Source organism: Astatotilapia calliptera, chromosome 5 (genome assembly GCF_964374335.1).
Source record: "Astatotilapia calliptera chromosome 5, fAstCal68.1, whole genome shotgun sequence".
Taxonomy (NCBI): domain Eukaryota; kingdom Metazoa; phylum Chordata; class Actinopteri; order Cichliformes; family Cichlidae; genus Astatotilapia; species Astatotilapia calliptera.
Window position 1 is genome coordinate 10,388,807 of NC_137426.1, and position 21,953 is coordinate 10,410,759.

General features: G+C 38.9%; 2 protein-coding genes across 2 annotated transcripts; one reads left to right on the forward strand and one right to left on the reverse strand.

Annotated features, from left to right (window-relative positions):
* The first annotated feature begins 209 nt into the window (after positions 1 to 209).
* rnf207a (ring finger protein 207a) lies at positions 210 to 20,135 on the forward strand. Its single transcript, XM_026167160.2, has 18 exons — positions 210 to 899; positions 1,275 to 1,465; positions 6,257 to 6,389; positions 6,978 to 7,122; positions 7,479 to 7,560; positions 7,746 to 7,821; positions 8,722 to 8,847; positions 9,596 to 9,642; positions 10,845 to 10,917; positions 12,173 to 12,241; positions 12,604 to 12,672; positions 13,631 to 13,737; positions 16,399 to 16,576; positions 17,119 to 17,304; positions 17,573 to 17,624; positions 17,710 to 17,827; positions 18,367 to 18,459; positions 18,977 to 20,135. The coding sequence occupies exons 2-18, from the start codon at positions 1,275 to 1,277 to the stop codon at positions 19,101 to 19,103; spliced, it is 1,872 nt and encodes a 623-aa protein (XP_026022945.1). The 5' UTR covers positions 210 to 899; the 3' UTR covers positions 19,104 to 20,135.
* zpr1 (ZPR1 zinc finger) lies at positions 3,392 to 5,386 on the reverse strand. Its single transcript, XM_026167163.2, has one exon. It carries the CDS (start codon positions 5,234 to 5,236, stop codon positions 3,875 to 3,877), a length of 1,362 nt encoding a protein of 453 aa, XP_026022948.1. The 5' UTR covers positions 5,237 to 5,386; the 3' UTR covers positions 3,392 to 3,874.
* Positions 20,136 to 21,953: the final 1,818 nt, after the last annotated feature.

Consider the following 21,953-nt stretch of genomic DNA (forward strand, 5'->3'; position numbering starts at 1 on the left):
ATAGCTATACTCCCTCAGATGCTGTGTAAAATTAAAAGCACAGATAAACAGACTGATGTATATGTGTATACATATACATAAACATACCTACACATGCAAACATTATTTAAAAACACAACATATATATATATATATATATATATATATGGAGGATGTAAAAAAATAAGATTAGCCCCAATGTGCACTATTCTCATGTCTAAACAGTTATTTTTAGACTATATACAGTGGGTAAAGTAAGTATTGAACATGCCACACATATTTCTAAAGGTGCTATTGGGATGAAATTCTTGCCAGATGTCAGTAACAATCCATCCAATCCACACATGCAAAAAAAAATCAAAAAAATCAAAACATAGATGTCTATAAATTAAGTCATGTGTAATAATGAGAAATGACACAGGGAAAAGTACTGAACATGCTTACTGAAATGTATTTAATACCTACTACCTGTATGGAGAAACTAGTTGCAAGCATTGCTCAGGTCTGTTTTTGGCCCATTCTTCCAATATATATATATATATATATATATATCTACCTACCTACCTACCTACCTACCTACCTACCTACCTACACATATAAACATGTGGCCTTGGAATAATGCACTTTACTTGAGTCTACAGATTACATGTGAATGAGTAGGTTGTATAAATATATGTACATATTCCAGATGAACACGTGGGATTGAGCAGGAGGACATTAGAAATAGGACAACTGTTGTTACAGTCTGTGTGGGATGGCAATATTAAATTTCCCTTTTGCACTTTGGCAACACGTGGGGGCTGGCATGAGGTGTGTGTGTGCTGTCAGCTGCCTGGCAGACAGAGCCCATCGCCCTACTATTGAAGAGTTTCTGCATTGCTGTCATTCCTGCTGTGGGTAGCTGATAGCACCACTAAAAGGTAAGACAGAGCCACTCTGTGCTTTCCACAGACCGGCCTACTACATTTACAGTAAGTTTAGTTTGATAGTGGATATAATGTTAGTGATGACATCCTATTTTTATGTTATATATTTATGATCTGTGGATTGTGCATAGTCACCGAATTTACAGGCTGGTATTACTTGTCTGACAAGGTAAGCGATAAATGTTGTCCTTGTTTAATTATTCATGATCAAAGTGTTGCATTATCACTCTTGGCCTGGTCTCTGGGGTGTAATTCAGTATCACAGCACTATCGAAAGCTTTTTAAAGTAATGTGATTTTGTAGTCTTAAAAAAAGGCTGTTCCAAGAACAAACTAAAGGATTGTTGTTATTCGTGTACTCTGTTCCCAGATGGCAGGAGGAATCTTCAACAACTTGGGCAGTCTGTGTAAAGTGGATTGTGCTAATGTTCACCCCTTGATGTGTCACCTGTGCCATGAGCAGTACCAGTCCCCATGTTTATTGGACTGCTACCACATCTTTTGTGCCCGCTGCTTGAGAGGTCGGACTATTGACAATCGCCTCAGCTGCCCCCTCTGTGGGTAAGAGAGGGCACTTTTAAGTTCGTCATGGTCAAATTAGACTATGAAAGTATAAGTCAAACATGCTGTTTTAGTATGTGCTTAGGAGACCTGAGCCTCCACATCACACCAAAGTGAATGACTTGTGGTTTTGGTGGCTTAAGACACTGTCATTTTGAATTACAACCTTACACAATTTACAGCAACATTACTTATATTTTGTATTAGAAAGTTGAGTAAAACTGTCAAAATATGATAAAAGCTGGATTCTTATAATAAAATATAACTTTACTTCTTGAAAACACATCTTGGGCAGCGCTGCTCAACAGGATTGGTTCCATGTAAATTGTGCAGGAGACTGAAGAAGAACATCAAGTCTCACTGTTTTGTTTTTTAGGGCGCTGCTATGACCCACTGCTGGCCCGGTGTGGGTAGGGCAGAACTGAGTGGCTGGAGCAGCTGCAGGGTCAACCCAGTCTCTTATTTAGCCCTTGGCCCCAATACGCAAAGGGGCTGCAACTTCCATGAAGCCATGTCACAAAGCAAACAAAGCATACTGGTATTTGGCAGCAGTGCTAACAGCTTAGGACAATCAAAAGAAGTCACATGATAGCAGTCCATTTAATATCTTATTAAGGAATGACCCGTGGTTCACAGTCACCTTCAGATCTGCAGTGTTAACTTTCCCTCATCAAAGCATGGGTCCATAGAAAAGGTCCTCTGATGCACAGTATCAGTCTTATTCTACTGTGTCAGAACGCATACGACTTTGTCTTATCTGAATCAGATATAGTGGTGATGAATTTGAGAGTATTTTAATTATTCTGAGATGCTTTCTACTTTCTTGTAGTTTCAAACCCGGAACTGCTTTAAAAAACCAAAACATTGTATATCAAATTCCTCTGGGTTTATATCTGAATTTATATTGATTCTTTACACATACCCATATTACACTGCCAATGAGGTAGGTGAATTTCTTAAAATACAATTCTCTTGAAAAATTAATGACTGTGGAACCCCGCATCTAACTTCCTCAGAGCTAGTTTAACTGTCATGAGGTGCATCAGATTATATAGTCAACAGTAAAAGTCAAAGTAATACCAACACATATGTTTTTACATATTGGATCTGTTTTTTTACACTAATAACACAGTGGGCACAAAGCCACTCTGCTCTGCTGTCTGAGCTCAGGATACAGGGGCCCACTGTCTGGCAGCTATTTCCATCAGCTAACAGCTGCTCACTCAAGAACCACATAATCTAGGAACTCACAACTCTATTAGTAGAACACAATGGATCCCGGTTGCTATGAAAACTAGATAAAATGTTCATAGTGGAGGCAAGAAGAACAATATTTAAGTCAAACGGGCCTGTGCAGATGTGGTAATATAACAAAAACTGGTTACATGTGGTCGTACAGCACTTGGGTTTCAATCTGCATGTACAGTGTTTTTATAACCCTCTAACCCAGTTTCCTACACGTGATTCAACCCAGTCCTGTATTTATTTCTTTAAAAACGGGACTGGGTTGAATCACGTGTAGGAAACTGGTTTAGAGGGTTCTAAAAACACTTTATTTAAACAATTAAAAAAAAAAAATCAGTGAAACAAGTTTTGAGGTCTACAACTAGGCTTAAAAAGGTGTATGAAAATAAGACACTTTCTTATCAAGGTAGTGATTTTATTCAGTATTAATTAGATGTAAGGTAATTTAATTGGTTTATAGACAACTAATCGCTCTTCAGTTCAAATTGATTTCTTAATCAAACATAAACACTCCAATTCAACCTTTGAAATTAGAAATTTGCTGCAGTTTCTTCCATGTCAGTTAATACTGGGCTAATAGGATATTTTACGCTGTAAAAAAATAAATATTGATAATCTCTAAACAAATAAGTTTAAAATGTTGTGTTCAAGGTACAATAAATTGAGAACACTACCAAAAAATGAGTGAAGTGAGAATTTGTATTTCAGACTCAAGGCAATGACAAAAAGTAAAATTCAGCTTTCAGAGTCAAATCTGCCAAATCAAAGAGCAGAGCCAAACTGCCAATTAAATACCAGTATTTGGCACACTTACAGGTGTCAAAATAAATACATTTGTCACACAGAAAGTGGCCCACTAAAAGGAAAACATCACTTTAATCTGAGTAAATGCAGTGCCATCTTCAGGGATTTCACAAGAATGCACTAAGTCATCAAGGATGTACAATTAACAACAGCATTTTAATGTGTTATTATACAACTTATTATATGCCTTTTATTTTTAAAGTACATTTAGAAAACTTGGAATTCTTCTCATTGATCAACATACCAATGAAAGGGAGTATTCACCCAGTGTTTAACTTAAAATGAGTCAAAGTGGCCAAAAATATGGAGCAACTTAATTATACTGGGATTTCTTTTGGACATTAATTAGCACAGATAAACTCATTCAGTCCCTCCAGGTACTGCTGGCACATTATTTTTCTCTTCATAATTCTCAGTCTTCATGTCATTCAGTCCCAGCTCTTCATTCTGTTGAAACGAGCGGGCGTACTTCTCAACAGTCATCTCGGGATCTGGCTCCGGAGCGTAGACATTCTGTAAATAGCTGTTCCCTGCAGGGTCATCAAGGATGACATGGACATCGAGTTCTCCTACAATGATCTTGTCTATTTTCTCTCCAAACTCACGCAGCTTCTGTATCCGATCTGCAGTGCTGCTGTCCCCACAGATGAAGGGGTTTTTGGAGACAGTCAGGTCTTTGATGTCTTTCAGCAGGCCCTCAAGAGTTGTGAACTTCCCACCCAGGGCTGCCATTCCCAGCTCGAATTCCAGCTCTGGAATGATGACGGCGCACGTCTCTGACTTCAGCAAATCTCGGGTCATGTCTGAAGGATCGGTGATGTGCAGGGTGATCTTGGTGCCAAGCGCCTCTGTCGCTCCACCTGATTTCACCTCATTGGTCCGATGGCCACAGCTGTCACAGTTAGTGGCCATGATGATTACCTCCTTGAAGTGGGGGATCTGGACCAGTTTCATGTTGGTTGAGGCTGGTGCGTTGCACTCGGGACAGTTAGTGTTGAATGTCAGAACTTCATTTCTCATCGTCTCCAGGTCGTTGCCAGCTGGTTCCTCATCCAGGTCATCATCTGCCTTTATTCCCAGCTGTATATCCTGCTGGACTGTCCGCTTGAAGAAGGCTACTGTGAGAGCCTCATCTTTTTGCGGTGCTACAGGATTTTCCACAAAACTGTTCCCAGATGGATCCTCAATCACCAGGGTGAACTCATTTTCAACCTCTTTTAGCTTCCTGAGCTTCTGGATGAATTCTTCTATCTTCACAGCCACCTCAGGATGTGTGGCTCGCCTCACAACCTGGTCTTGCTCCAATCCTGCGACTGCTCTGTCTAAAAGACCCTCAATGGTAGACAGAGAGCCCTTCTGAGTGAAGGCAGGGATTTCAAAATCCAGCTCGGGGATCCTTGTGGTCGCGCTGTCTGCTTTTACAACCTCCCGGTTTAGGTCCTCTTTTGTTTTGACTTTAAGCGTGTAACACACGCCTTGCTCTTGAATCCGACCCGCAGACTGGATTTCAGTGTTTGTCCAGCCACAGTTGGCGCAGCTGAAGGAGCTCAGAATTATTTCTTTAAAGAAAGGGATTTTGGTCAGAAGCAAACGTGTTGTACCGTTCTTGTAGCAGTTCATACACAGGCTCTCAATCTCAGTGGGCTGCCAGTCGTCGTCGTCTGCGCTAATATCCTTGAAAACGCTGCCACCTCGAACATGTTCCTCTGAAATAACAGACATGTTTAACGCTGACTATAACGTCGCTTTGTCGAAAAGGTTACACACGCTGTCGTTTTCCCTACAGAGATAGCTCTTGCTAGAAATTTCCAGATAACACACCACCAAACCTCCGCTACAGCGCACGTTTATTTGACAGGCTTCCGCTTTCTCTTCTTCGCCGGTGACAGCGGCAGTGTTTAGGTCTCCAGTGCTGCCCCCTCAGGCTTGCTGCAATACTGCACCAAAATATTTGAAAGGTTTTTATTCTTCTTCATGGAGACAAGCTCGTTTTGCAATTTTCTTTCTTTCTTTTTTAAAAAAATATTTCGGTCTTATATTATGTGTGATTTTGTTATATTTTTGCAGATCACTGGAAATATCTATCTATCTATCTATCTATCTATCTATCTATCTATCTATCTATCTATCTATCTATCTATCTATCTATCTATCTATCTATCTATCTATCTATCTATGAAGAAAGATAGATATGAGATATAAGATATGAGAAAATGTTAGGCCTTTGAAAAAAGCACTAACGCCCCTTCCCCCCCAGTGTTTTAGAAAACACTGTGACAGGGGTGTGTTTACTCTCTGCTGCATCACATTAAAAGCTACTTTTAGATGCTCCATTATTCACAAGGGGTCACCACAGTTGGTAGCTCCACATTTTTGATTTAGCAGATTTTGTGCAAAATGGAATGGATCTTTTGCATGTTATACAGATTTTAAATTACTATGTGTTGAATCACAGCCTCCTGTAAAAACACTGTCACGATTTGCAAACTGATGAATCTGTCTGGTGTAGTTTAGAAAAGCAAATTATTCTCTGATATAGACTGACAGTCAGGCCCTTTTTTATTGCATTTTTTTTTAGAATGCCCTATATGTTATGAGTGGATGAGCTGCATATTACTGTGTCGTTATTGTTTTAGTGATTCCCAGCAGGAGTGAACTTGAAAATTCACAAAATACTGTTTGTAGATAACTTTCATGATTCCTCTTAACATATTTTTTTTAAGCTGTTTGTCTTTGCCACAGATACCCATCTATAGTAAAAGGGAATAATAGCCTCCCACCAGAGGACCGTCTTCTGAAGTTTCTTGTTGACAACAATGCAGATGCTGAGGAGGCGGTGCAGTGTGCCAATTGTGACCAGGAAAGCAACAAAAAGGTACTGATCTAACAGACCAACATTAATTCATGTTAAATGAGCCCATGGATAACCAGAAAATTACCTGCATTCTCTTAAAGGCTTCCAATTCTTTAGTCTTTATTATGACAGGAAAGCCAGGAGAAAGGCATGCAGTAAATGGCCTCAAAGCTCACTTGAACCCAGGAGTAAATAGCCTTAAAACATACGGTTCACATGCTTAACCCAGCCAGCTTTACCAGGATCCAAAACAGTCCCTTTTAATGGCATGCTTATTTCATAGCCACATATTAGGAAACAGGCAACCTATTACTTGGGCTTTATAAGTGCATAGGAGAAACCAAAGGCTAACAGGGATGCAGCTTTTAAAGGGGCTGAATTCTTAATTTCTGCAGGAGTGTTTGTAGAACTTCAAAATTTTTCACTTCAGCTTTTCAGTTTTAATTTTTGGATGTTTCATATGCAATTTTAATGCTGCTCACATTCTTCCTATAATATATGTTCTCTAAATTAAAGTCTAAATGACCACTGAGTACAACAGTGAAAATTTTAATATAAAACATATTCATAAATCTTTTAAAACATTCTTAAATATTCTTATTTATACAGGACACAGGGGTGATGTACTACTGTAACACTTGCAGCCAGCCATTGTGCGCCACCTGCAGGGAGCTGACACACAAGGCCAGAATGTTTTCCCACCATGAGATTGTGTCCTTGGCCAAACGCACCAAAGCCAAACACAGGAAATGCTGTGAGTGCCACCTGTAATTTACTCCAGAAGAATTACTCACCTACGAGGCTCAATTACACCTGTGTAGAAACATGTTCATAAGAACTGTAGTTATTCCAGCGCTGTGGCTGAATTTTCCTGGCTACATGTTAATCATACTCTCACACGCAGTGGTGGGTAATTTTTAAACGCAGCATAAAAATGAGTGGTGTTAACACCCCAGTCAGTATGAGTGTGGTCTTTAAATTTAATCAGCAACCTGTGTCTGTATTATGAACCTTACTTGTTACATACGGCCCACTAGAATAACAGAATAGCAGTACTTTAACTCTGGCACTCCTGTGAGCTGAAGTTAAAAGGCGTCTGTGTCTCCACAGCTCTCCACGAGGAACCTTACATCCTATTCTCTACAGAGAATAAGTCTATGCTTTGCATCAAATGCTTCAGGGACATGCAAGTGTGAGTGAACCCGCTGCATAAAATTTATGATTGTCAGAACTTCTCTTCTCTTCTCTTCTCTTCTCTTCTCTTCTCTTCTCTTCTCTTCTCTTCTCTTCTCTTCTCTTCTCTTCTCTTCTCTTCTCTTCTCTTCTCTTCTCTTCTCTTCTCCATGCTAATTCAGGTGTGTTTTTGTTTTTCCCCAGGGAGAGTCGGAGTCACTGCATTGATATTGAAACTGCTTACATGCAGGGGTGTGAGATGTTGGACCAAGCTGTGCTGGTGAGAGAGTCCTGTTTGTTCATCTACATATTCATGACACTCAAGGCAAAAAAAAAAAAAAGCATTATGAATAATTCAGGTACTATGAAGTGTTGATAATAATGTGAGATGCGGTGCAGGTGTTCCCAAAATTTGTTTAGCTCGTTAAAATAACATTTTAATTTGTGCTTCTATTTGACTGCCCATTTTTTGGGCTTACCAAGAAAAGCTTGCATGCCCAAAGTCTATAGAACTGTCCAGTCATATTTGTGACATTTTCAAGTAATAAAGTATTTCCAGTATGTCCATCCATTTTTTGCCACTTATCCTGGTCCAGATTACAGGACAAGCACTTCAAGCATAGTTCCTCAGACCTCTATCTTCCCTGTAATACGCCTCCACCATCATAACTAAGACTGTAAAGAGATGTTTTCATCAAGGCATCTGAGAGACATCATCTCTTATGTTCTGGTTCATAAGATCCTAGTCAGATATCAAAACTACCATTGGATCAGGAGGTGCACAGGCTCTACTGTGAGTAGAGGTCTTATCAGTCTGCTGCTCTATTCTTCCTTCACATATTAACAAAACCTGAAGATACTTTAACTCCAAACTCCTCTTGCCTCAGGTCCGATCCCCAGCCTGGCTGAGAAACCATGTCCTCTGGCTTGAAGGTGCTTGGGGACATATTTCAGAAATAAGGGCGGTTGTTGTGTTTTGTGTGTTACCTGGAACTGGGCAATAAAAAAAACAGCTACACTAAACCAGTCCAAATCTCAAGGACTTTATTAAGTATATCTGTACAATCAAGTGCTACAATCGATTGAACGATCTTGCATTCCCTGAAATAAAAGATGATTCCCATTCATTAAGTTGTTAAAAAGCTCACGATTGTCACCAAGCGCTCTTTTCCCTCTGTAGGTGGTAAAGGAACTGCAAACTTCAACTGGAGAGGCGATCCTTCTGCTGAGAGCTATGCTAGGAGAAGTGTGTCTGAACGTGGAGGAAGAAGAGAACGCAATCTGCAGTCTGTTCAACAGTTTGCAGGTCACATATTGATCCAATTTTATTCAGGTGCTGTTGTTTATCCTCCCCAGCCAACTGTAGGAAAAGAAAACTGCGTACACAAATATTTGTTTGAATGTGTTGACAGTGTTTGAGTCTAGCTCTGATGATGATGCATCAGAATGTTTAAACACTGTAACCACAACAGGCGCTGTGATGACAGGTGTGGTGAGGTGTAAAGATGTTAAAATGATCCCTTAGCTTTAGAAAAAGGGTTATTGCCCTGTTCTCTTCTTTGAATCTTAAAATTGTTTACTGGAAAAAGATCCAACTGTCTCTAAACTTCTGTCTATAGAAATATTTTTGGGTTTAAAGTGAATGCAGAGATCATCTCTAACACCAAATGTTTTTTATTATGTTCACATGATCCATTGGGTTACCAGGATTTAATGTGTCAGGTCTGCTTAGATTAAATTAGTTGCAGAGAAGTGGACTAATCTGGACTAACTGAATGGCTGTCAGATAGTTTGCTTAGATTTAACCATCTGCCTTAATCATCTTCTTCACAGAAATAACACATGGCACATTCTGGCACCATTAGCACTGCTTGGCCACTGGATGTCTCTGTTAACCTAATTGTGAGAGAAGAGTGAATTTTATTTGCAAAATGCACAATCAAACAGAACAGAAAGCACACTGTGGATTTTACATGTTGAAAATTAATGTTAGAGACCTCAAGGCTATTTTACGGTGGATAAAAGAGTCTGTTTTCTCTTTTCTGATCTGACAGGAAAAACTAGAAGAGAGGAAGAAGATCCTGTTAAAAGCAGCTCAAAGGTAAAAACCACATTTATAAAGAGTTAGCTTTCTTACATTGTTCCACACAGTTTGTGTCATAATATTTACGAGGCTGAATGCCATTATCCACTGTCACTGTATGACTTGGTACCCTTTTCCATTGTATCATGCTGCATTGTGCACAGGGTGATAAATAGCAGTGCCCTGTTTGCTCTGGAATAATCTCTGTCCGCACCGAACACCTTTTCTTGGATTTTCATCAAAGCATGGAGCTGAATTTAAACCACTTCAGTAAGATTATATGTGTGTCTGCATCCATTCAATGAAAATAAGGCTAACTGAAAAGTGTTGGAAAACAAATAAATGATATGTAAATCACAGACTTACTGAAGTCTATAATATCAACAAAAGCAACTGCTCCGGGAAAGCCTAGAAGCTGTCTGTAGATTTTCTACATTTTGCATTAAAACAGAACATATTTACGACGACTGATGGGTCAAGTGAAAATATATAATACACCGTCTTGAGAATATTATCTTTTCTTTCCCACTTTGCTATTTACTTTTTAGCTGCTTGCTTGTGCAGAACTTTTGTTTCTCAAACTATTTAACATTGACTCTATGCCACGAAAATAATTACAAATAGATTTATATTAGAATCAGTAAACTTTGATTAAATGCCACTGTTGCAGCTAATTAGTACGTTGGTTCAATTAACTGCACGTCAGGTAAAATTTATGAAAGACTAATGGCTTATCACCAACTGATGATAAACTCGCAAACTTAAATTTGTGTTTATCCAGGTTTTTATTTTGTCTGGAAAACATTGCAAGCACTTTTGCTCGCCTCTCCAAGCACTCCATGTGTACGTGTGCATGATTGAATGGGAACAATTTTATGTATTTGAGTGGGTGAGTGTATGAAGTTGCACTCTGTGGGGATCTTTAATGAGATTTTTTGTGGCCGGTGTCCTCCATCTCTTTCTGTCTCCCTCTTGCCTGGAAGCCAGCCAGCGGCTGCCTTCCCGGAAGGGCGTTAAAGGCTATTTATGTCAGGCTTTGTGTATCTGAGCCGGCATCTGTGCTTGTGTGTTTGTTACAAGAGAAGACAGATAGATTAGCTCCTGGAAATATGGAGTATGTTGTTTGCGGTTGCATCTCCTGAGCTGATTCCTCTGTGTATTGTGGCAAGCGTGAATGTGAAGGTGTAGTCTTACATATTTGTGCATTTGTGTGTTTGCAGCCAACATGAAGAGAAGGAGAAAGCACTGAAGGAGCAACTGTCACACCTTACTGCACTCCTACCTACCCTCCAGGTTAAGTGCTGTAAAGTAGACAAATGTTTCTGTTTCTCCACAACTATCAGACCTTGAAAGAAAATACTCGGATCCTTAATAAATTAAGAGTACACACAGAACAACATAAAAATACGCAATTAAGAGAACTAGTAAAAGAATGAGTAAAAACGCAAAATATGAGCAAAAAGTACTTGAATTACCTGATTGTACTGCAATAATGCAGTGAATAAAGTATAAAAATCTGTCTGCATATAATTCTAATAATAAATCAACTTATTATGATCTGTTTTGATTTAACTGAGACATATTCAATTAGCCAGTGTTGAGCTGTGGTTACAAATGAATCAAATGCTGAGATTTTATCAAAGTTGCAGGTTTCTGAGTGGATACACAAGATGCCCATTCAGTGTCAATCCCATCATGCACTGGGCTGTGGCAATTGTGTGACGAGTATCACTCCCACCTGGTCACATATTAACACTTGTCACATTTTAAAGGCATTGGATACAATCTAACAAATTAAATACAAGAAACCTTGTAAAGAAAACAACAACAAAAACCTTCCTTTATAAATACAGTTTAATACTATCAAGGCTGTATCTGCACAAAAATATTGACATAAATGTAATGTAAACTTTTATAGTGTAATACAATGTTTAAAATCATTAATTCAGAAAGGTTGTGATGATTATTATTTATTATTTCATCTTCATAATACATTTAGTGGTTAAAATGCTAAATACAGCAGCACTCCAATTTGTGGTGCAAAAACTCAGGTAAAAGCTGTAAAAGCTGACGTCGTGTCACACATTGTGAAAGCCAACAAAATAGAATCTGTTTATGGAAAATTACATCACAAAACTAAAGGAAAACAGTAATAAAGAAATAAAAACAGTACGGTGAAAACAGCTGATAGCAAACGATAAAGATTATAAAGTAAACAATACATCACTATTTTTTACAACAAGGAACTACTCGTGTTTAACTGTATCTGAACTGGGAAAATTCTTCGACTGTTAAGGCTCTGGGTTTCTCTTTTTAAACATTCTGGGTTAGAATTTCATCCCATTACACCTTCTTTTTTTTAACTTAACAAAACAGTTTATGTTTCAAAAACAAATCAAGCAGCCAATGAAAGCAACAGTAAAAAAACAAAACAGCTAATAGGTTATTTCAGTAGATTTGTATTATATAGATCTGTATACATTTGCAAATTTCTTCTTCTTGCATCTGTTTTTTTTTTACTCTAATCTTTAACTTTTCATCCTTAAAGGTCCACCTTGTCACCTGTTCAGCCTTCCTCAGCTCGGCTAACAAGTTTGAGTTTTTGGATATGGGCTATGTAAGTATAGCAAAAACTGGGTGAACAGAAGCTGTGATCCATGTCCATAATTTTGAAAGTATTTTAGTATTTTTTGCAATAAAGGAAAACAGCCCTTCAGTATAAGATGTACAAAAGTAAAAGAAATGAGTGAGTACAAAAGAATGAGTGAGTATGGAAGAAGAAGCATGGATTAATAACAGGAGACTGTCCTGTCTGCTGCGTACACAAAGGGCTCTGCTCTTTCTGGGGAAGTTTTCTTGGCAAGAGAAAAGTTGCAGTATTAGCTGCACTGAATAGGCTTTTAAATAGATGAGGTCCACAGTGTCTTGGGGAGGTTAAACAGGTCACTGAATCACACCTGGATGTTCTTGCGTACACAGCAACTCATGGAGAGGCTGAAGAGGATTGTGAAGCTCCCTCATCGACTGAAACCAGTGCAGAGCAGCAAAGTAAGTAGGAACAGCATTCATTCAGACATAGAAAAGGTTACACTGAGAAAGCGATCCACTGGAGCCTTTAGTTGTTATTCTTTTTTAGTCAGAACTACTTTTTCTTTTATATAAAGTTTTTGGCCTTTTAACGTGCACTATATTTGTTTATTAATAAGCGACACAACACAGTTTGTCTGTGGATCTCTGATAGCTTAATGCAACAGATTAAATAAGGAAGAGAAATAGCTGGCAAAACGACAGAAGCACAGAGGACACACGATAAATGAATCAGAACAAAACATGGGCTAACAAATTACCCAGAATTTTGCATCGGCACACTAAACATAGCAAAGGACTAAGTAAGTACACTCCAGCAAGCAAGGCTAAGATGTTTTTGTGTTATATGTGGAAATACATAACATAAATGCTGCAGACAGCAATAAACATCACTCATACAGGAAGAGCTATTAAAACTTATTATTAAAAGCCACTTGGTTAAACAGATAGATTATAATCTAGGAAAGCAAAAAGAAATATGTAACACTTCTTGGGTGAGGCATTTAATCATCTTAAGGCAACTGGAGAGCTTCAGTATGTAGATTCGTGAACTCAAAAGACATTTCCTGGTTTGGTGAAGATTCGCATAATTTTTAATCTCATAAATCCAATCAGCAAAGCAGACAGCAGGAGGTGTGTCTACGAGAAAATATATCTGCAGTGTTTCTGCCATTTGTGTCTCTATATCTGTAATCGTAATATTTAAAGCAACAGATACATGCTAACAAATATATCTCATATAAAAAAAAAATCTATGATGGAGACATGGGTGTTATGATTGTATTATCCACAGATGCATTTTCAAATAAGTTGTATAATCTTAAAGTACTTTGTTTGATATTTCTTTGTACTTTGTGCTATTTATTTCTTTTTTTTAACCCGAATAAGGCTGAGTGACATTATCTCTGCTCTCCATTAGATCAACACAGAGTACAGAAGTGAGTTTGCTCGCTGTCTAGAGCCTCTGCTGCAGATAGGACCACGCTGCCCTCCTTCTGTCACTGGTTCCACAAGTGCTGCAATACGGTAAGATCATTTGGCTTAGAACCACTTTAAATGTAATCACTAACTGATCCCTTCCTGTGAGTTTTATTTTTACATTGTTCTTTCACCAACTGAATATTTCCACGGCATCTTTTGTATTCTTCCAAGTAAACAAAAGTCTGGGCAGAAAATTTCACACTTGTGAAGCATCCAAACTCAAAATCCCCAAATGTTTTGCAAGTGCACATGGACTGCAGTGAGACAAAAGGAGGCGCCGTGCTGACTGCCACTATGGCAGTTATTTCATCTGTCTGTAAGCTCTGTACGCTGATATATTTATGTAACTCACCTTGTCGTGTGGAGGCTGGACAGGAGGTCCTTCGTCCTGTATTAAAAAGGTCTGGTTGTGCCGTGGCCAGATAACATTCAGGAGAAGGATGCATGAGTGGTTGCACGTGCTCACAGTTCCTGCACAGTGTTTTTTTTCTCTTTTTTTCCTCAAGCTGTAATCATATTAAGTCAACAGTAAATATGACACATCAATCAATCGATACTTTATTTATATAGCACATTTATAGACCAGAGGTACACCAAAGTGCTTCTCAATAGTAAAATATGAAATAAAATTAATTATACATTGTAATTACATTACAATGACACATGCCGCTACCCATAAAAATACGAAGAGTTCAGTCCTCTCTTGTTTTGCTTTATGTCATTATCCACATACACAAACTCCCCTGATCATTTTCTTTCCACATCAGTGTCTCGCAACTGTTCACAGGTCCTTAAGCCCACCCACTAATGCCAACATACTGACAACTCTCCTTTGCAATTTAGTTAACGCCCTGCCAATGCAAGATGCAAAGTAGGTAGGGATTGGTGGTCAGTCGGCTGCCTGGCACTATTTTTATCCCGGTTTCACAGAACTCTCTCGGATTCATCTGTAAGTTGGCACGCAGGGGCCGCCCGACCGTTTTGTTCCAGACCGTTGATGTCACTGTTTTAGCACGGGCGAAGTCTTTAACTGGCGTCACTACTGGGAGGACAGGGGCTGGATGTTCAGAGGATAACGTGTAGAGCAGACAGAGAAATACATGTTTCAGACAAGTTTGCTGTTGCATCAGCTCTGGACAAAGAGGCAGGAGTAAGAGGCCACCAGGTTGCAGGTAATTTCTTTTCTTTTTGAGTATATAACATATACCTTAACTTGCATTGTAAGCCCAGAATATTTATTTAACTTTTGGAGTTATCTTTAAGTCACCACTGCTGTGTAGATTTGACTAAATTTGTTTATGAATCAGAGCCTGGCTTTAGCACTCGTGGGTACATTTCCATTGAAGCCTGTGGCACTGTAGGATGGCAGCGGTTACACAAGGTGCTTGAATGATCAGTCTTCGAACTTCACTTTGTACCTCAATTCAGAAACAGAGGAATAAATTAGCTTTTCTTTACCATATGGTAGTTCAAAATAACACCCACATGGTGTAGCCTGTTACTCAGCTGAATGTGCTGTTGTGTCTGAATGCTTCTAATGCAGGATGCAATGCAAGCAGGGATTGGTGGACAGCCAGCTGGCTGGCCCTATTTTTATCATAATTTCACAGAACAGAAGCTCAGTGAAGTCGTACATGTAAGTTCTTTCATGCAAAGAATGCTGCTGCTTTAGTACTGTCAAAGTCTTTAATCAGCTGTGTTGAGACACAGCCTGGATTTTTGGAGATGGGAACGTGAGAGTAATCCATTCACACCTCACCCACCACAAAACGCCTTTCTGGTTGTTTATGCTGTTTTAGGCATGAAGCCAAAATTATGGTCCTACCAGGACCCAGATAAAAGCAGGTTTAGTTGCGCTACCACATGCTGTGCTTGCATACCTTTATACTTTCAGAGAAGTGATGACAATAAGGCGCTACTCTTTTGAGTGACAGCAGTTATGTTGATTTACTCATGACCGCACTCATGATAGTGACAACTTCTAAACAGTTCCTCTGCGGATTTACTGTCGCTGTCTGTCGTTTTTTCTGTGGTTAGTTTTTAATATGAACAGCAGCAGATGGTCTGCTTTGTCCAAATTTTGCAGTATTTTATGGAAAGAAAATGTAAAAATGTATGTTTGTCACCAAAGACATTAGTGAGATATAGTGGATACTTGATTTTGGTAGCTTACATATCTGTACTTTCATACTTTCTAAATCCAATTCAGTTTTATTTATACAGCGCCAAATCACAACAACAGTCACCTCAAGGTGCTTTATATTGGAAGGTAGACCTTACAATAATAAATCTAAGTGACTGATGAGGTTACATGTTTAAAACTTTGAGTTACAATCGGCACGGCTTACAAAGTACCAAGGAAGAAGAAGCAAAGAGGAGACTTTATAAATTAGTCTAACTTATACATTTTGAATATGCTTTAAAAATGTGTAGCATGATAAAGTTATAACACAAAATAAGAATGAAAGAGAAATAGAACCAAAAATGGACTATATTTGCATGTAGTAAATTTTGTAAAGGTTCCAGACTCTCTTGACTTTCTGGCACAGTTTTTGATTTAATTATTTCACCAAAACACACAAAATCTATAATAAATTATGTAAACATATTATAGGTTTTGACTTATTAACTAATTTGACTGTTAAGAATAGAATTTTGTTTTTAATATAAGATATTGTGGTAATATATCTTGTCCTGTCTCTTCAGGCTCCAGTCCCCTCTCACTGTGTCTTGTCGCTCCCCGTCGCTCAGTGAGATGCCCCTGGGCTCGGCGTTTGGGCGAAGGCCCACCTCTCACCGCAACATCTGCACTAAGGTTCTTTTGGCCGAGGGCAGGGAAACACCCTTCACCGAGCACTGCCGCAATTATGAGAACGCCTACAGGGTGAGCTGATATGTGTGACCTGTGATATTGTGGATTCACCTTCAGGATTTGTGGTAATTACCCAATCCTTAGGTCCAAAAATATTTTAGTTTGCACAATTAATTATACTTACACCAAGGAGTAAGAGGTTTAAAGGTGCTTCTTTTCTTAAGATGATGGTTACAAGAGAACCATCATCTTACAGCTACTTAAATATAAAAAAGATGATTTGTTGTTTTTAGTAGGCTTTTGTAATCAGTAGAAAATAGGGTATATTAGTTATAAAGATAAATGAAATATTTTACCGTTTTATATTTACTTTATAAATCACCTGAATTTGGATGCACTGAGATACTGAGATACGCAACAGTACACGAGGAGCCCACAAAGTAAAGCAGTGAAACACAGCAGCATAAATTCCACCAGGAGATCATTTTCAACTTGTGTAGTGAGCAGCAAGTTTTTCATGCTCAGCTGCACTTCACAGGCATCTGTACACCCATCATTTTGAAGGAAAGTTCTTACAGGTTGCCCTATATATGTGCATGTCTGTGTGTTTATAGTCTCTGCAGACAGAGATGCAGAATCTGAAGGACCAGGTCCAGGAGCTGCACAGAGATTTGACCAAGCACCACTCCATCATCAACACAGATAAAATGGGGGAGATCCTGGACAGATCGCTACACATTGACAGTCAGATAGCTGCCCAGTACTCCACAGTAGAAACTATGAGAGTCATGTTTGAAGAGGTGCGCCGAGTGATACCTGACATTTAGTATGTTCTGGCACTTCTGATTAAAACCTATCAACATGTGTGCTTGATTGGTACCTCTAGCTAAATATTACATATTAACAAGCTAGTTTTCACTCATTTGTCATAAATGTAGACTACAGGGAATGCAAACAGAAGAAAAAAGAAAACTGCAAATGCCAATGTATCCCTTGAGTGAACCAACTGCAGTTCCTGCAACATTTTGCTCTGTGAGAATCAGCTTACTTTGCACCTTTTCTTTGCAGATGTGGGATGAGACTTTTCAGAGGGTCACGAATGAGCAGGAGATCTATGAAGGTTTGTCCCCAATAATGACAACAAAAATTCAAATTTAAAGAATCTTTTTTTAATAGGTCTAATTAACTTTGTTTACTGACTGCAGCCCAGCTTCAGGACCTGATGCAGCTGAAGCAGGAGAACTCTTACCTCACCACCATCGCTAGACAGATCAGCCCCTACATCCTGTCCATTGCTAAAGTGAAAGAGAGACTTGAGCCCAGGTGTTGTATTAAGAAAGTGGATGACTACAATGTCTGGCAACACAGAGGCAGCTCTCACTGATAGTTAACAAAGTTTGGATCAATCTGCCACAAAAAACAGCCCCCAACTATAAAGTTTTTATTTTGAAATACAACACGATACAGCCTCGTTACTCAAACACGAAAGCTCCACCAAAAATAATCAGCTTTCAGAAAGTAAGTAAATTATAAAGAGTGAAAGTAACACAATGTCCATAAAAGTCTTTCATCCACAAATTTATGCAAGAAATGTCTGGGTGCAATGATTCAGTGATTACATAAAGACAGAGAGCACGATCTCCTAAAATATAAAGTATTGGACACACATACTAATGCAAAACCTTGACATTTATTCACAGTGAATGTAGACGTGTATCTTTATCCCCACTACATGCAAAACATTTGTGACCTATTTTTTTTTAAAGAAACAAACAGGCTTATTAGGAAAGGCTGTGGCTAGAGTTATGTTGTGTTTGTGTGTGATTTTTTTTGGTAATCATCTCTTAAAATGTGTCTCGCAGGTTTCAAGGGCCCAAAGAGCACCTCGATGACCGCACCGAGACGATGCTAAAAATCTATGAAGACAGCACAATGACAAAAGACTGTCAAGAAAGGTATTGATATTTGCTGTGATTAACAGAGGGTTTCTCTAGCTGAAGACTCATGTTAAGTAGAAACTGTCAGCTAGAATAAAAGAGCTGCCACACAGCATGAAAGATTTTGTTTGTTTTGTGAATAAGAGATTATATGTACTTTAATTTAAGGACTTCAAACCTCAGGAAAAATTCTTCAGTCTCTGAGGATTTTTTTCTGCCTTTGATGCAAAGGTTTGAGTGATTGAGGGAACTTTTTGTGTGGGGTTTGTGTTTTTTTTGTTCATTTGTAGAACTAACCCCCCCCCCCCCCCCCCCCACACACACACACACACACAAGAAACATTTAAATGTTTATGCCTTGTTTCATCACTCTTATTAGAATGACATATAAAAGTAAAAATCAAACAATTATCTGTATTTCTGTTTATGTTCACCCAAAATGTTGTAATATATGCTGTTAAATGTAGTCACTGGCATCAAAAAGATTTATGTGTTTGGTTTTACGGTGAGCATTGTCATTTATTTTCATTCACAGTGACAACCAGACTTGTGTTAAAGACAGAGACAAGAACAGCCGCCCACTGATGCTCGAGGGAGAATCCTGTCAAGACCCGCCGTACAGGCAGGCAGAGGGGCCCCACAGAGGCGTCCAGCGGCAATGAGATGCCTTCATAAACACCAACTCATTGCACCAGCGTGCTTTAATTCAGCCATGACAAGCACAGGATGGGATGTGACTCTCATGGCTGTCCACACCATGACATTTTCTCAGCAGCAGGAAGCTGTCAACAGCTCCAAGGTGAGCGCTGGGATTGACACTAAGTGGATATACACGGAGGCCAAGGACTCACACCTGTCAGAGCCTGACTTACAGGACCTCCTTATTCAATGTGGACAAATACAACAATATCATAAAGAGCTGTCATGGGATTCATTAACAAAAGTGAATAAGGTGACGTTTCTGGATTGCCTTTTGTTGCTCTGTTTGTGTTGTTGTGCTGTTAGAATGATGAGTACACTGAGACTGTGAATTATCGCTCTGTCTGGTTGTTTTTTTACAGTGTGTGGAATTGCATTTTCTGGTATCTATTCTTTGCATAAAACATTTCCTGTGGAGGCTGATGATGGATGACTACCTGGGTCCGATTACCCAGAAGACCGTTGAACCGGCGTGACAGCACAGATGAAACACAGCAAATGCAATGATGTGTGTGTCATTCTTGGTGTCAGCTGAGGTCACATGTTGATGTGTGTCATGTGTATCATCTCGTGCGTCGGCGTAACGTAAAATGAGGCAGTCTATTCCAGGATTGTGTGTGGAGCTTTTTTTTTTTGCCTGCAGTTTCAACATCCACATGCAAAAAGCAGAAGAGCTGTAATGGCAGAGGTGTGTGAATGTTACTGGCCTTGCCTTAACCTCCATCTCCTGCTAGCTTTTTCCAACATCATACTCATCCCCAATATGCCAGCCAACTAAGGCTTTCAGTAGTGCAGTATGAAATATATTCCTCTTGGTTTGCCTCTGGACTTCATCACAGATAAGTGTCATGCTTTAAGGTGTTTGCCCTGCAGGAAAGCGGTAGAAAACTTTTACACTGTTACTTGTTCTCCTGCCCTTCTTTCTCCCTTGTATCTTTTCTTAATTAATAACGCTGGCATGTTAAACAAATTCCATGATAAAACTGAAAAGACTTGGCTTATGAAAGTATTTACATTTCACTGAAAAAGCTGGGTGATCTACAGGGGCTTCCACGCAGTATATTACAATTTGAATTTTAAATCACTTTAGGTGAGACCGTCAAGGAGTGTAAATGATGTTGTTTCAAAGGACTTTTAATCTGCCAAGAAAAACAACATAGTTGAGTAATACAGAGATTCACACTAAGTAGTAATTCAAGGTGAAACCTCCACACCTGCTACCAGCACAGAAACTATTCTGGGCACAGGTACGGATAATAATGAGGAGCCAGACTGATGGTTTGAGCAAACAGAAGGACAAGGTTATTTACATTACACCGGAGAAGCTAAAGTGGGTTCATTCAGAGCCACCACTTCAGAGGAAATATTGGGGTCACATTGGCCTTAAGGAACAGTCTTGCTCTGCAGAAGAGTCAGAGGTGCAAATTCATTAAAAATACATTTGTGACAGCAGAGTAACAAATGGCTGTGCTTCTGCTCTGGTCCTGTACTCCCTCCCTCTGGTCATTCATCATCTGCACTCATCCAAATACAAGGCTCATGTTCACTATTCATTATTCTCTCTCTCCCCCTAAGAGTTGTGCGTCCTCACCTACTGTAGGTTGGGCGGGGGGTAAAACCAAAGGCCATTTTACATCATGAAAAAAAAAAATCAATATTTTTGAGGGGCATTAATACCACATTTGGATGGAAAGTTTAAAGAGAGATGGTTCTCTTTTGACTGCAAATGACAGAGCACTCCTCTGTGCCATTTATTTTACTGGAAGTGCTCGTATAGACACTAACAGGATATGCTGCCTTCACAACTCCATTTTTTAAATGTTCAAACCCTAATCAACATGTAATTGAGAAAAAAAGCATTAAAGATGGAAGAGAAGGAAAAGATAAAATGAAAGTTTAATGATTCAGGAGAAATTGGGTCAGGGAAGAAATTTAAATGTATGACAATAAGATGAATGCAGTTAGTGCAAATAGAGCAGATTAAAAATAAAACCACATGGTTTTATAATGAGGGTGAAAATACAGTTAAAAGTCTTAATTATGCTGCATACAGAAGTGCACTTAATATGAAAACATAACTCTAATTAGCTCTAAAAATTAGCTGGCTGGAAATGGTTTGACAGGTTAATTTGTTAAAATGTGCTATTATATTCGAATGGATTACAGTTACAAAGATCATATGAGAGCAATGGAAATTTTCCACAAAGGATTAACAAGTTAACAGAAATAAATAAATAAGAATACCTGCTTCTGAATCACAGTCATGGGAAGTCTGTTCAGGCACTGATGCCCTTGGACTGCCCTAATAAATTATACATTAATCTGACTGTAATACTTGGTCCCAGTGAAATGTTAAAGGAATAAACATTTTAGGAAAATTATTAACAGACTTTCTAGTGGAGATCTAGATAAGAAGAGTAATATCTCCATGTCTGAGGCTTGTAGTGTAACCTAGTTGAGTTGGAAAAGGGTATGGCAGCCTGCGTAGTGAGAATATTTGAATATTCTGTAAGATTAAAGCATAGACTATATATAAAAGATGGTTTCTCCACATTTCAGAGCCTCAGTATTAGGATTTTAGGACATGTAGAGATGATCCACTGTGGTGAGCCCTAAAGGGAGGAGGACAAAGAGGAGGAAGAAGAATTATTTTTGGTCACTTTCATGTTTTTTGGAGGTCGGACTCACCAGTTATCTACTAGTCATCTACTCACCAGCAAGCTAGTTTTGCAAGTTGGGCAGTTTAAAACAGTGTCCAGAAGAAGTAACATGACCACTTGAGATTAAGCATTTCTAAGCACAGATTGCTAAAT

Coding starts and splice junctions, on each gene's coding strand:
- rnf207a (XM_026167160.2), top strand. CDS start 1,275: ATGGCAGGAGGAATCTTCAACAACTTGGGCAGTCTGTGTAAAGTGGAT. Junction 13,738..16,398: donor TCCACAAGTGCTGCAATACG/GTAAGATCATTT, acceptor CTGTCTCTTCAG/GCTCCAGTCCCCTCTCACTG. Junction 17,828..18,366: donor AAAGAGAGACTTGAGCCCAG/GTGTTGTATTAA, acceptor TGTGTCTCGCAG/GTTTCAAGGGCCCAAAGAGC.
- zpr1 (XM_026167163.2), bottom strand. CDS start 5,236: ATGTCTGTTATTTCAGAGGAACATGTTCGAGGTGGCAGCGTTTTCAAG.